The 15,406-nt window shown below is 36.2% G+C and overlaps 1 protein-coding gene across 9 annotated transcripts in view; it reads left to right on the top strand.

Moving 5' to 3' along the window:
* QKI (QKI, KH domain containing RNA binding) overlaps positions 1-14,991 on the top strand; it is a 273,632-nt gene extending 258,641 nt beyond the window's left edge. For 2 of the 9 annotated variants that reach the window (XM_089668598.1, XM_089668601.1), the window contains 3 exons: positions 364-639; positions 9,352-9,426; positions 12,271-14,991. In XM_089668598.1, coding sequence (XP_089524724.1) covers positions 364-639; positions 9,352-9,426; positions 12,271-12,287 — 368 coding nt within the window. In that variant the 3' untranslated portion in view covers positions 12,288-14,991. Of the gene's footprint in view, positions 1-339; positions 640-8,526; positions 11,720-12,270 lie in introns of those variants that run through there. The other 7 variants (XM_089668596.1, XM_089668599.1, XM_089668600.1 and 4 more) reach the window with 5 other exon arrangements.
* The last annotated feature ends 415 nt before the right edge of the window (positions 14,992-15,406 follow it).

The following is a 15,406-nucleotide window of genomic DNA, read 5'->3' as shown; positions in this document are numbered from 1 at the left end:
ACCGGCTTTTCTAACAATTTGTTTCACAGTGATTGTTATCTAAGTACTGCTTTTCAGTAATCTGTGACATTTTTGCAGTACCTTACTGTAAGGTATTTGCACTTAATTGAAGCATGTTTGCATTTAATCACACTGGTGATCTGGGATAGCTTGTTCGCATTTGAATGGTGTGCTTTGGCACTTTGTGTGATTAGCGCATGAACTAATGATTCTCCTTTTTTTTTTCCCCCTTCCTTCCTGCTTATTTTCTATTCCTCTTCTTTTCCTTTTATGTATTTCCTACCCTTTTTTGTACTGCTGCTTCTACACTTTCTTCTAATTTTTCTTTGCTTACTGTAGCAGCCCTTGCCTTTTCTCTTGCAGCGACAGCTCAGGCCCCACGGATTATAACTGGGCCTGCGCCTGTTCTGCCACCAGCTGCTCTGCGTGCACCTACGCCAGCTGGCCCTACCTTAATGCCTTTGATCAGACAAATACAGACAGCCGCTGTCATGCCAAATGGAACCCCTCACCCTACTGCAACACTAGTCTCACAAGCTCCAGAAGCTGGCTTGATCTACACACCATATGATTATCCTTATACCTTGGCTCCAGCTACATCAATTCTCGAGTATCCTATTGAAACAAGTGGGGTATTAGGTAAGATCTTGTGACTTTATACTGTTTGCTGTCAAAAATATTTAAATTCGTATTGTCTTTTGAAGAGGCTTTTTTTGGTTTTTGGTTTTTTATAGATAAGACTGTTTGAACTTGGAATCTTATCCTTTCTGTGGGAATTGTAAAGAAAAGGAGTTTCTCGACCACCAAATAAAAAAATATATATATATATATATATATATTAAAGTGGAACTATAGGCAATACTTTTTTTTCATTTTCAAAAAAGGAAGTGTTATGAGCCTTATCAATTTGTTTTTTTTTTTTTTTTTTTTTTTACAATCTGTGTTTTTTGGAGAAAAATACCTTCACTTTCTGTCCCTTAGCCAAAACAGGAAATAAGAGGAAATCCCTACAAATTAAAGGGGGTCACCAGAAGTGGTGTCCTTATTGAATGATTTCCACTGTATTACATTTCTGGGAACAACCCAAAATTGGGGTTTTCTTTTACTTTCACTTTCAATGATAATGGTAAACAGGTCAAATAGAGAGGGGGAATCTCCCTAATGGGGGCACAGACGGCAATAAAAACTGACAGGGGTTCTAATCTCTATCCTCTCTGTCCACAACTAAAAAAAAAAAAAAAATTTCCTTTAGTTATACTCTAAAATACAAAATGGTACTAAAATAATTTACTCAAGTTAGCTGTAATATGTTTGTACATGGCTTTAAAATGTTCACATCATAGTGTCAGTTCCAAGATAATGGTTAGGTTAGTTAATGGTCTTACGTGTTCAGACAACATCTGAGTGGCTGCCATTTGATATATAACTTCTAAGCCTACTGCATCCCAGCTGCTCACTGTAATCTTGATACATAGGAATTTAGGGATATGGTTTTACCTGACTTTTTAAAAGTAATCCCTGGTATGCAATTTCTGCAAGTGAACAGTCACTCACTGAATGTTATCCACAGGTGATTAAGCTATGATTAATTCTCAGAAAAATTCTCACATTACATGCTGCATGTGGAATTGGTGCAGTGATGGGACGAAAGGATTCAAAGGTCCCTAAATAAATCTTGTATTAGTCCATATGCCATACTGGACACACACTAGAGTGTGTTGTGTAGGGGTGTACTGCACGTTGCAGCCTGCTGTGGTGAGGTGTGCTCTGTACAAATGCAGGCATGCTGCATTTAAATTTATAGTGCACCACAATTCACCTGTGTGGTGTGAATGGGCACATAGAAGTCATTTGTTTTCTGTATGCCTATTCTGACATGGTGTGAATAATTCCTCAATGTTTCTGGAATTTATTATAACACAGGAAGATATTTTTTTTGTAAAATAAACAATAGACTTTGCCTCTGTCAACTTCTTTCAAAACCACTTGCCCTCCAGAGGATTTACCCCCCCCCCCCCCCTTCCTGACCAGGCCATTTTTTGTGATATGGCGCTGTTACTTTGAGAATTGCGCGGTCATGCAACGCTGCAGCCAAATAAAATTTACAACCTTTTTTCTCCACAAATAGAGCTTCCTTTCTGTGGTATTTTGAGAAAAAAAAATATTTTTGACTTGCTATTAAACATGTCCAGTAAAAAACTTTAAAAAATCTAATTTTGTCATAAATTTAGGCCACATTGTATTCTGCTACATGTCTTTGCTGGAAAAAAAAATCCCAATGCGTGTAAATTAATTGGTTTACGTGAAAGTTATAGCATTTAGAAATGGCGGTATATATGCTGGGATTTTTTCTTTTCTTTTTTTTTCTTTTTTTTTTTTTTTTACTAGTAATGGTGGCGATCAGTGACTTATAGCAGGACTGAGGCGGGCATTATGACACTGGGGGGAACTGACTTGGTGTCACCAGAACTGACATCTTCAATAACACCAATACAGTGATCAGTGCTAATAAAAAGCACTGACCCTGTACTAATGGCACTGGGCAGGAAGGGGTTAACACGTGGAGCGATAAAAGGGTTAACTGTGTGCTGTTTCACTGTGTTTCTGCTTTCCACTGTAAGCACGCTGCTTTGCCATACAAAGCAGTGTGCAGGATCTGACAGGAGAGAGATCTCTGTTGTTTATAAACAGGTCTCTCCCCTGTCTGTAATTCTTGGAGATCGCCAGTTGCCAGCAGGGAATGGCTTCGCGGGTATGGTGCGCACCTCCTACCCAGAACTGCAAAATCACGTGTGTCATATATCGATTGCACAACAAATACAAAATAATTGTTTAAAAACTGCTGCAGGGCGGCACAAGTGCACGAAATTATATATATATATATATATATATATATATATATATATATATATATATATATATATATAATTTTTATTTTATTTTTTAATACATGTGTGTGATTTTGCGCACCTGTGCCGCCCTGCAGCAGTTTTTAAACAATTCTTTTGTATTTGTTTTGCAATCAATTGATATATGACAAAAGACTCAGTAAATATTTAGTATTTAACTAATTTAGAAAGGAAAATATACAATTTTATTTATCAATTTTTATTGTATGCTTTTGAGACATTTGGGTATGTGGTAAGTTTGAGAGCTCCGGGTTGTAGAAATTTTGGAAAAAAGAATTTGTCCAAGGAACTAAATCGGGATCCCAGTCTACTTGTCCATCATGACAATCTACTTATCCTGAAAGAAAAAAATAATAATCTTAATCAAAACTGTATTAAGGTGCTTTTAGGTATGTCTGGGGCTTTTAAAAAATGAAAGGGGCTTTATGGCAACTTAAGCTTTTAATGTTTTTAACATTATTATACAGTATTTATATAGCAAACAGCTTGCTCAGCCCTTTACAATATATAGGGAGACAATACAGCAAACAATACAGTTCAATACAAGAGGGTTAGGAGGGCCCTGCTCCTTGGAGCTTACCTCCTTGCTCATCTCCTACTCTCCTCCCCACCTGTCTCCAGCACCACACTCGGAGTAGCAGGGAGTGGAGAGCACTGATAGGCTGCTTGTCAGGAAAGGGGAGTGTCGGGCTCTTTTAACGCTCAGCAGAAGCGTATCTGCTGAGAGTGTAAATAAGGTGCTTGCCTCAATGAGGAACAAAAGAAACACCTTCATTCCTTCAGGGTACCCTTGCACATGGAAACACTTGCGTGCTCAGTACTAGCGCCTGTGGAGTAGCCAAATCAAGCTCCCGTGTCCACTGTTAGGCCCTAGTCATACCTGGGTGTTTTGGGATTGCGGCAGAATCGCTGCGATTCTGCCCGCAATCACAAAACGCAGGTTCAAGTGTCATTATTTTCAGTAGCACCTAAAACACGGTGCTCTTACCACTTCAATATTTCACCCTCTCATTGAGGATAATTATAAGTTCCTGGAGAGCAAAGTTTTTATGTATTTTATAGTCCCAAAGTATTTTATCCAAAGTCTAGATATATTCTAGATTGTTTAGACTTCATGAGCTATCCTTTTGTAGAAACCTAAGATAATATTGACTAGGCATGAGCAAAATTTCTCTCATATATTGTGTGTGTGTATGTATGTGTATGTATATATTACTGTGCAAAAGTTTTAGGTGGGTATGAAAAAATGCTGTACATTAAAAATGGTTTCATAAACAGAAGTTTTCAGAGTTTATTTTTTATCAATTAACAAAATGGAAAGTAAAAGAACAGAAGAAAAATCCAAACCAAATCAATATATGCCCCTTTGTCTTAAAAACTAAAAATTATTTTGATACACTTGCACACGGTTTTTGAAGAAACTCTGTAGGTAGGTTGTTCCAAAAATCTTGGAGAGCTAACCTCAGATCTGTGTATGTAGGGTGCCTCAAATCCTTCTGTGTCATCAGGGCTCTCTGGGGACCAAACCATCCTTCCAGGACTCCTTGTTGTTCTTTACGCTGAAAATACAGTGAAGGAAATAAGTATTTGATCCCCTGCTGATTTTGAATGTTTTCCCTCTCACAGAGAAATGATCAGTCTAAAAATCGAACGGTAGGTGTAAAAATTCAAAAGAAATGCATGTCTAATATGAAATGCACTGATTTGCATGTTCATGAAGGAAATAAGTATTTGATCCCCTATCATTCAGCAGGATTTCTGGCTGCCAGGTGTCTTTCATACAGGTAACAAGCTGAGATTAGAAGCAGTCTCCTAAAGGGAGTGCTGCTAATCTCATTTTGTTACCTGTATAAAAGACACCAGTCCACAGAAGCAATCAAACAATGAGATTCCAAGCTCTCCACCATGGCAAAGACCAAAGAGCTGTCCAAGGATGTCAGGGACAAGATTGTAGGCCTGCACAAGGCTGGACTGGGCTATCAAACTATCGCCAAGCAGCTTGGTGAGAAGGTGACAGCAGTTGGTGCAATTATACGCAAATTAAAGAAACACAAAACAACTGTCAGTCTTCCTAGGTCTGGTGCACCATGCAAGATCTCACCTCGTGGAGTGTCAAGGATCATGAGAACAGTGAGGAATCATCCCAGAACTACATGTGAGGATCTTGTCAATGATCTCCAGGCATGGGACCACAGTCACCAAGAAAACAATTGGTAACACACTACGCCGACAAGGATTGAAATCCTGCAGTGCCCGCAAGGTCCCTCTGGTCAAGAAAGCACATGTCCAGGCCCATCTGAAGTTTGCCACTGAACATCTGAATGATGCAGATGAGGACTGGTTGAAAGTGTTGTGGTCAGATGAGACCAAAATCGAGATCTTTGGCCTCAACTTGTCATGTTTGGAGGAGGAGGAATGCTGCCTATGACTTCAAGAACACCATCCCAACTGTCAAACATGGTGGTGGAAACATTCTGCTTTGGGGGTGTTTTTCTGCTTAGGGGACAGGACAACTGCACCGCATCAAAGGGACGATGGACAGGGCAATGTACCATTAAATCTTGGGTGAGAACCTTCTCTTAGCCGGGGCATTGAAAATGGGTTGTGGATGGGTGTTCCAGCATGACAATGACCCAAAACACACGGCCAAGGCAAAGGCATGGCTCAAGAAGAAGCACTTTAAGGTCCTGGAGTGGCCTAGCCAGTCTCCAGACCTTAATCCGATTGAAAATCTGTGGAGGGAGCTGAAAGTTCGAATTGCCAAACGTCAGCCACCAAATCTTAATGACTTGGAGAGCATCTGCCAAGAGGAGTGGGCCAAAATCCCTCCTGAGATGTGTGCAAACCTGGTGGCCAACTACAGGAAACGTCTGACCTGTGTGATTGCCAACAAGGGATTTGCCACCAAGTAAGAAGTCATGTTTTGTGAAGAGGATCAAATACTTATTTCCCTCATGAATATGCAAATCAGTGCATAATTTGTTAGATATGCATTTCTTTTGAATTTTTTGTTGCTATTCTGTTTCTAAGTGTTACAATACACCTATCATTTGATTTTTAGACTGATCATTTCTTTGTGAGTGGGTAACATTCAAAATCAGCAGGGGATCAAATACTTATTTCCTTCACTGTAGTTCTTAATGACATTGGTTGTATGTTTGGGGTCCTTGCCCTGCTGCAGAATATATTTAGGGCCAATCACACACCTCCCCCGGTGGCATGGCATGTATCTGCCTGTATTTCTCAGCATTGAGGACTTCATTGATCCTGACCAAATCTCTCAATTCCATTTTCAGAAATGCAGCCCCAAACTTGCAAGGAACCTCCACCATGCTTCGCTGTTGCCTGCAGACACTCATCATTGTACTGCTCTCCAGCCCTTTGCGACCAAACTGTCTCCAGCTACAGCCAAATAATTGAAATTTTCACTCTTCAGTCCCGAACACCTACTGCCATTTCTCTGCACCCCAGTTCCTATGTTTTCGTGCATAGTTGAGTCACTTCGTTTCTACGTCGGAGGTGTGGCTTTTTGGCTGCAATTTTTCTTCGAAGACCACTTCTGGCCAGTATTTTCTTAGCAGTAGATGGGTGTACCTGGTTCATATTGGTTTCCCCCAGTTCTGTGCTGCTGGACAATTTCCGATGTCAAAAGGAAATAATGTAGTAGATGAAAAACATATCATGCTTACGTTTCCTTGGCCGACTACTGTGTTTATGGTCCTCATCATTGCCTGTTTTTTTGTGCTTCTTCAAAAGCGCTTTAACAGCACATCTAAAAACCCTAGTCTGCTTTGAAATCCTTGCCTGGAAGAGACCTTTTCTGATGCAGTATAACCACCTTGTGTCTTTTCTGTGTTCAGTCTTGCCATGGTGCATGACCTGTGACATGTTTTGCTGTCCCTTGCCCAAATTTAAGCCCCCTACACAGCTGTTTCTGTTTCAGATAATTACGGTGTTTCAACCTACATATGAAATTGATGCTCATTAGCACCTGCTTGGTATAATTGGTTAATCATACACCTGATTCAAATCTTGCTAAATCCTTTTTGCAGGTGTAATGCAGGCCATACATGGGTCGAATTCCGAACAATTTTTTGTTCGCTCGGTAATGCTGCCATCAATGATTTAGAAAATCGGCCGACCAAGTCATAAAGTTCACCCCATATAACAGGCGAAACTTCTGTTCCTTCCAGTTCACGGCTCATGCGCATATACTTTTTGGAAAAACGACGGTACGATTTGGCCATCCTTGAGTCAAAAATTGGTTGTTTTTCACGAATTTTCCAACATGCCCGATCACCGAAAAGGGGAGGAACCACAAAAATTGGCCGATGCCAGTCACCAACTAACAGCGAAAATCGCTCGATTAATTCTTAGGTCCGGACAAAAAAATCAGTCGGATTTCGACCCATGTATGGCCGGCATAAGAATTGATGGAGGTTTGAAGCCAAAGGATAGTCACACCAAATATTGATTTGATTTAGATTTCTCTTCTGTTTGCTCAAGTTGATGGGGGAAAAAAAAATATGTATACACTTTTGGAAGGAAAAGACTATGAAAATGTCATAATTTGTGAATTGAGCATTTGATTAATGACTTGGCAGCATGCATATTTTCACAAGCACCATTGTTATTGCCCTGCCATTAATATCTGAAAGGCAGTAAAAGTAAATAAAATCCGATTTTATATGCTTTTATTAAAATTACATTTTTTATAATTGCACACATGATATGCATGCTTATGGTACTGATCATAATAGGGATACATTTTTGATTGGAAAGAGGCATTTTTCTAAACACAAATGGCTTCCTTTTATTAATTCTATCTAGGATACCGTGAGTAGTATACATTTAGCCTCCTGTATCCTAAAATGGCTATTAAGAAGTGAAAGATTATGAAGACGTGAAATGCAGAATTATAATTTTATCATCCAATATCTCTATAAATTTGTGCAACTATAAAGAAATATAAATATATACTTATGAAAACTGTTCGTAACTATATTATGTATTTGCAGCTGTTTTAATTTCATTGGTCCTGCAAAATACTGCTTCAAATTTTTATCTTGAATTAAGGTTTGGTCGATGAATTCTAAATTTAATGCTATATAAACCCCAAAAATGTAATATATGACAGCTTACCAGTAGGATGTAGTGGCTGCATACTTTTGTTTTTTCTTTTTAATGCTTTTTTTCCCTGATGAACCCACGCTTTCCTAGGATGATGACACTCTTGCACACTACCTATGGAGGAGCAATGTTTTCACCTCAAGGTTTTCTGCTTCTCTCATTTACATTATATGGGGGGTGCCTTCCTTGCTGATATCTGTGAAAAGCTGATTAAAATTTTTTGACATTTTCAGTACACTGAAAGTAACAACTAAGATTTCAGACGGGGTCAATATGTATTTTTCTGTACTTGCAAAAAATGTACTTACTGAAAAAAAGCAAGCTAATGCAGCCACCATATCTGACTGGTGAGCTGCAATATGTAAAAAATTTGTTCTGTAGTTTAGATATACATAAAGTTTTTAGCATTGCTATATGTGCTCTTTTGTTACAAGATTACTTCTCCGGACCAATAACTCATTTGTAATTCCCTTCCTTTTATCTTCAGGTATGGCATTCCCAACGAAAGGCTAAGAATTCAAGAAAATCTCAAATGACCCTTCATTGATCACATGATTTTAATTTTAGCAGTTGCCTAGTTTCATCAGTCTTGAAAAAAGGATATTTGTGAAACTTTGCCTGGCAGTCAGTGACTTACTTGCACTTTTTTTTTTTTTTATTTTGCACATAGATAAAATTTTTTATGTTGATCAATATTTGATTTAGACTATACATTTAAGTAGCAGTGAGTGAGTGTATAGTAGAATACTGACTGCTAAGCTTTCTTGTTTGCACGCTTTACTAATCACTTAATTCATGTGGTTTCTACTTCTTGACTTTAGATATTAAGATTCAAGATAATTTAAACATTTAAAACTGGATTATTTTTATTATAACTGATGTCAGTATTAAAGTATAATAAAACTGCTCATCGGCTGCAGGTAAAGCACTTCAGTGATTATGTGAATAGTAAAGCTTCATTTTTCTTGGGTCTAACAGATTTCAAAAGATACTGCTGTTCAGTGGTAAATGAATGCATTATGATGCCCTTTAGTGTTACAGGTGCTTGCACATATCAACTGAACTCACAGGGCGGAACAGGTTAAGGCCAGATATACAACAATAAATGCAATATTAATCGGCACGTGTATCATTCACATACTGTAGCAAAGACTCCAAACTACTGTGCCTTAACTTGTTGCTTTCTAAGCCTAAATGTTTTTGCAGCAAATCTCGGTGTACAACCTAGTTTGATGAAACTTGCTGTTTATGTTGTGTGTTTTATTGAATGTTCTGTTTTCTAACTTTGTCTTGGTAATTACAATTTAACTAGGTGCGGTGGCAACTAAAGTGCGAAGGCATGATATGCGGGTCCATCCTTACCAAAGGATTGTGACCGCAGACAGAGGTTAGTTTAGCTGTGTAGTTTTTGCTATGACAAAATGCTATTTCAGTAAGTTAACTTTACAACACCACACATAATTTGCACCCCAACTACACCGAGCAGCCACTGAGGGGATGGGGTTTTGTGACATATCTTTAATTCTGTATCCACTTTGTTGTTGTTGGTGACTACACAGCATGTGCTTTTACAAAAATAGAAGATACTTCTAACTGTTGGTATGCAGGATTTAGTATGGTGTTGCAAAGCAATGATGATGGCCTAACTGTAAAGGTGGTTGATGCATTTATTTGGGCTGAACAAATAAAACTTCATCTCTGAAATCAGTGCCTACCAAGTAGTCTTGCAGATGCCTAAAGGTGATGGCTTACAATTAAACTAAAAAGGAAGACCACTTAAGAGCTGCAGAAAGTGAGCTCACCCTAAACAGAAAATGTGGCATGTACGCTACATGTGGTCACATAGAGCAAGTGGAATGTCTGATATATGCTGAGATTTACTAGCAAAGTCTTAGAAATTAAGTGAGGATCCTTATAGGCAATACATACTTACATACAGAGCTTTTCTGATTTATATAAGGCAACTTTAAATGCTTCATTTTCTTAGGTATATTGCACAGGTAATTTTTTTCACCTCTGATTTTTTTTTTACATTTGCTGATCGGCTGAATATCATATTCATCTGAACTAGTACCCAGTACAATTTTTAAGCATTATAAAAACAGGTTTCTTTTTTTTTTTAGATTGAAAGTGTGTATAACTAAATAACATATAAATGACAAAACTAAAGTTTAAAAATATATTGAAATCTATAACCTCTATACAAGAAATTAGTTATTTAATTTCCTATGAACTAAGGGGTTATTTGAAGAGCTTATTGATGGAAGAATTGCTTGTGTGCAGCCTTTTCAGTTCTGAAATGTTTTTAAATTCAGCCCTATGCAAAAACTGCTTTTATGATTACGCATTCTTGATTATTGAAGGGCAGCCAAGTGAATGGTTTCTCATTATATGTATGTTACAATATCCGGTTTAATTGTTGTAACAAACCGACTGAAATACATGTTCTATAATCTGTAAATGATGTTGCACAGTTATTAAACCTGTGTGTACTGTGTATAGCCAGGGACTTTGCAGAGGATATATCGCAGGTATGCCAGTACATTTTGCCACCTGATCTTGCAGTAATTCTGCATGTATTTAACCTTGTAACAACATTTAATGGATCTTTTAATCCAGTTATAAATAGTACATTTCATTAATGTACAATAAAATATATAGCTATACATGTCATTTGACTGTATAAAGGCATTGTGGTAGCAATAAACCACATTTTATATTTATTTAGGTTCCTTCTGCTTAATCATAAGCAAAATATTTAACAATTCCCAGTTCCTACTAAGAACTAAAGGGAATAAACTTTAATTTCATTGTTCCAACATGACACTGAAATACTGGAAGGGAGAATTAGTAATATGACAAGGACACGTGTGTTTTTAGTTTTCCCTTTTTAAGGCTGACCAATAGCTTTTGTCTTTACGACAAAGCTATATTTGAATCTACTGGATTTCATTTTACGAAATGCCACAAGTCTGACTTTGCACTGATTTTTTTTTTCTCGTTGACATCTCCTCTGCTTTAGTCATTATGGCAACAGTACAAAATAAAGCAAATTGAACCTCATAATATATAGTAAAGCTGTTGAAAGAGTCTTAAAAAAAAAATACTACTGTTAAGTGGACCAAGTTTTGTGAAGGAGAATGTGAGTTACTAAGGAAGGAAGAGCTCAAAAAAACACTGAGAATGTTAACTTTCCACTTGAGAACTTTTTATGTTTTACTGTAATTTTTTTTTTTTTTTTAAGAAAATAGTATTTACAGATGGCGTAAGAAATATAAAAATATAATGCAGGAATGTATATGAAATGACAGATTTTATTGTATTTGCAGAGTATTAGCTTTGAAAATAAAGAGGGCTGTTTGTAGTTATAAATGCTTTATTAGTGTATTAGATTTTTTTTATGTACTTCAATTTTTTGAGTCTAGAAATATATATTACAAAAAAAAAATCCAGGACTTTTACAGTGTTTACATACAAATGCATTTTATATGTGTCCTATATGTGTAAATTAGTATTTCAACTGGAAATGCTGCCAGTAGCAATAGCATTATAGCTGTTCCTGGTTCAGATGATGATGCCTATTGTGCTAGACCAGAGTTTTATTGCTTTGTATTATGAGGCCAAGATATTTTGTGTTTGTAAATAGAAAATGAGCAATAAACATTTATTGAACAAAACAACTTTGTTGGCCCATAGTTTATGTTAAAATGTTTACTTATTTTCCTTTTTATAAAAAAAAAAAAACATCTTTAGATTCATTGCTCCTTAACAAGTTAATAATCACATCATCATTAATAATTGATGCTTCAATGCTTGCACCTTTGGGGAGTACTAATGCTTAATAGCAGTCAGATACTGATTGTGTGCACTGACTGTCTCGAAATTTCTATCTAAGTTTCAAGCTGATTCATCATTTTTGTCTCCAATTTCCGACTGCTACTAACCATTAGCCCTTAGTTTTATTTCCATTTTTTCTTCTTGTTAACCAGTTTTATGGGCGTGGGCTCCTTCTTCACACATTCGAATCATGATACCTGGTGTCATGATTTTGTTGCATTCTGTAGATTGTGTCAATCAGTATGTCAGTATTAAACATGCTTGTTTTTTTTTATTAGTTGTGATTAGTTTTTTCATGTTGTCATTAAACAGTCACTAGCTGAAACTAATCTCTTCTCTATCTTTTCTTTCTTTTTTTGTTTTTGTTTTTTATTTTTTGTTTCTAACCACCCAGCCGCCACCGGCAACTAACCTATGACCTTCTGACCTCTGAATTCTTCACCCAATGATGACCTGACCATGCCTGCCTGCTGATCAGTTAACTGGTAATCGCCTCTGCTTGTCTGTCTTCGGTGCAGCGAGCTGAGGCATTTGTCCGTTCGTCTTACCATCTAACAAGACACACAGAGAAATAGTTTTCTTCCAACTCCTTTTTTTGTTTGTTTTGTTTTCATCCCCTGATTGGGTGAAAGTGATTCTAGAACCTGCACTGAATAATAGAAAAGCAATAAGGTCCATTTCAGCCCTCCGCACTGATCATATTTTAGTGTCCTAACCAAACGAACGGTCTGAAAGCTTCACCTAGAGTACTGGCAAGACATCTGATCCTCAACTACCAATGACAGAGGCAGTTACTGTGAGAAACTTTTAGGGAACTTTATTTTGTCTTTTCTCTTGTATTGTGAAGTAAGAAGCTGAATGTACTGTGTTGTGATGATGCATCATGCATGAACCTGATTGGTCAGGGATTTCACTGGTGAAGTTAACGACATATTTAAGAAAATTTATTAAAATATAAATTAGTATTTAGTCACTACAGTGCCCTCCCAGGGTCAAAACATTGCAATCTGTTCTCTTTGTAATATTGCCTGCCAAATTTGTTACATTGATAAGGGTGCCATGAAAAAATTATAACATTTATAACATACGAAAACAACTGTTGTGATGCAATTAGCAAAGCATTACTTTTAAAAGCCTCATGTAATATTACATTGGTATAAGGTACATGCATTATGTATCACGTTACTGGGCAAACTGTTCAAGTATTTGTTTTTAGACCTCCCTGTATAGAAACAAACATTAAGGATGTAAAAGCCATGCTTGCCTATTGCTATATAATTGTAATGAAATTGTAGATATAAGTGTAGTGCATTGAAAAAAATTGAACGAAATTAGATACTTTTACTATACAAGGGTGCTGGTGCAGAAAAAATATATTTTTGGAAATGTAGCATTTTATACTTTCAAGTGTTATAAAAAAAAAATAGGAAAAAAAAAACAAAAAAGAAAACCCTTTATTGCATTGAATGATTTTTGGTGGTAGTCAAGGAATAAGACCAAAAAGAGCCTTTTTGTCTTTTTTTTTTTTTTCCTCCAACTTTCTGTTCTTTTTATTTTCAGCATTGGTATAAGTTGATTGAAACAAGTGCCTTATTTTTCTCCATGATCATTTAGTCCAGTGTCTTGTATTTCTTTTTTTTTTTTCCTTTTTTTTTTTTTTTTTTTTTTTTTTTTCAGGGGCAAAGGGGTCTGTAGTTTTTTTTTTGCTGAGCAAGTTTTAAGAGGCCACATCTAATTCGTGAGCACTTTGAGACATTCTAAAGTTTAATCTTGCAAGTCAGTCGCCCAGTGTAATATGTATTAAATTTACAGACAGTCTGCAACAGATATTGTGCTTTGCCAAGATATTTTTAAGTAGCCATTTTTATTTTCAATTTCGGAGATGTCAAATTTTTTTATTAACTTACAGTATGTCCACATATTTGGATCAATTTTATAATTTCAGTTTAATTAGTTTAGCCATGGCACTCGAAATAATGCCAAATAATAATTTGGCAAAAGCCTAGCACATTTCCATCACCTTATCAACTTTTTATGTTTATTCTGTTTCTTATGGAAACTCTGGTAAAGGTCAAGTAGTAAATCTAAAATGTTTAGATTTCAAAACCCCTTTGTGGTGACCTCATGCTATTTTGTCACACTGAAACAAATTAATAGTTATAATTTACTATGCAACAGACATTCATCCTATTCTATTCAGAAGCTAGCTTTTATTTAACATGCCACCAGCTTTTGTCTTCCTGGTCATTTTTATTCTATATTGTTTTGTTTTATTGTATCAAATTTCATCCCGTTGCTGGGAACTGTTTGAACAATTTTGCGACACTTGCAAATTTAGAGAGAGATCGACTAGTTTTAAAATCAGTATTTCATCCAGTTTCATCTCAAGCTGCAATAAACCTGGATATTTTTTGTCATTTTATTTTTTTAATGGTGGATAAGGTGTAAGACTATTGAATAGATATGTGACACTTAAATTGTGAGTGCTATGAACAAACAAATGGGTCAACATTTAAAAAGCATGACTTATGAAATCCCCAAATGCCTTGGATTTCAGTATTATAAATTTTATGTTTTTATTCTTAGGTAGTTTTCAGTCTTTAGTTTTTCCTTTGACAGTATTATCTATTTTTTTTTTTAGAATGATTAGATGGGAGTGTCGCTGATATGTAACCATACAGATTAATTGTATTTGTCTTTTCTTTATTACCTTAGTAGTTTCATGCTATGTATGTATCATGCCAACCTATTGCCTAAAAGAACCTGTAAAATAATGTATTTACAGCCATTGTTACAAGTTTATAATGTATTTTTCTATCTTGTTTTATATGTATGTTATATAACATTCAAAAGGAGTTTTTCCTGGTTGAGAAAAAGGATACAAAAATGTAAAACCCATGATTTTGATAACTAAAACAATGCCAATTGTTTTGCAGTACTTTATTATATCAGGAGTGTTGTCTTTCTTGGCTTTTAGTTAGCGACTGGACGACATTAGACATATTGGGTTTTAGTTGGGTTTTTACATGGCTTGCATTTTAATTCTTTGGTTCTTTGCTGTTTCTATTAACCCCATAGCATTATTTTAATAAATGTTATAATACCAAGATACTAACTCTGGACTTTGTCTGTTTATTAACATTGTATGTTTCATTAAAATAAGATCTACAAAGAAAACAAAAATGTAAAGTCTTGAATTACAGGACTAACACTGAAGAGCGTGGCCACAGATAACCCAGCGTTACTTGTTTTAATATTGTTTGTCGCCTGACATTCTGCACATTACTTTAAACGTAGCTATGGATGGTTAATCTGGCCTGATATCTTGCCAGTATGTGATAGAGGTGGGAACAAAATATTGTCTACCACACCAGGCATTTGCTTGTCTCTTGGCTTCACAGCATCTGCATTACTAATGTCACAGTTCCTTCTTGTTCTTCAAATAATCGGCTCTATGCAAATGGTAAAGTTTCACATTTCCCTAAAAATAACACTCACTGCAGCATTTTGTTAGCTTCTGAAAAAGTTCT

Source organism: Staurois parvus, unplaced genomic scaffold (assembly GCF_062004578.1).
Source record: "Staurois parvus isolate SC_StPar_1 unplaced genomic scaffold, SC_StPar_1.0 ptg000059l, whole genome shotgun sequence".
Taxonomy (NCBI): Eukaryota; Metazoa; Chordata; class Amphibia; order Anura; family Ranidae; genus Staurois; species Staurois parvus.
This window is presented reverse-complemented; position numbering and strand designations above follow the sequence as displayed.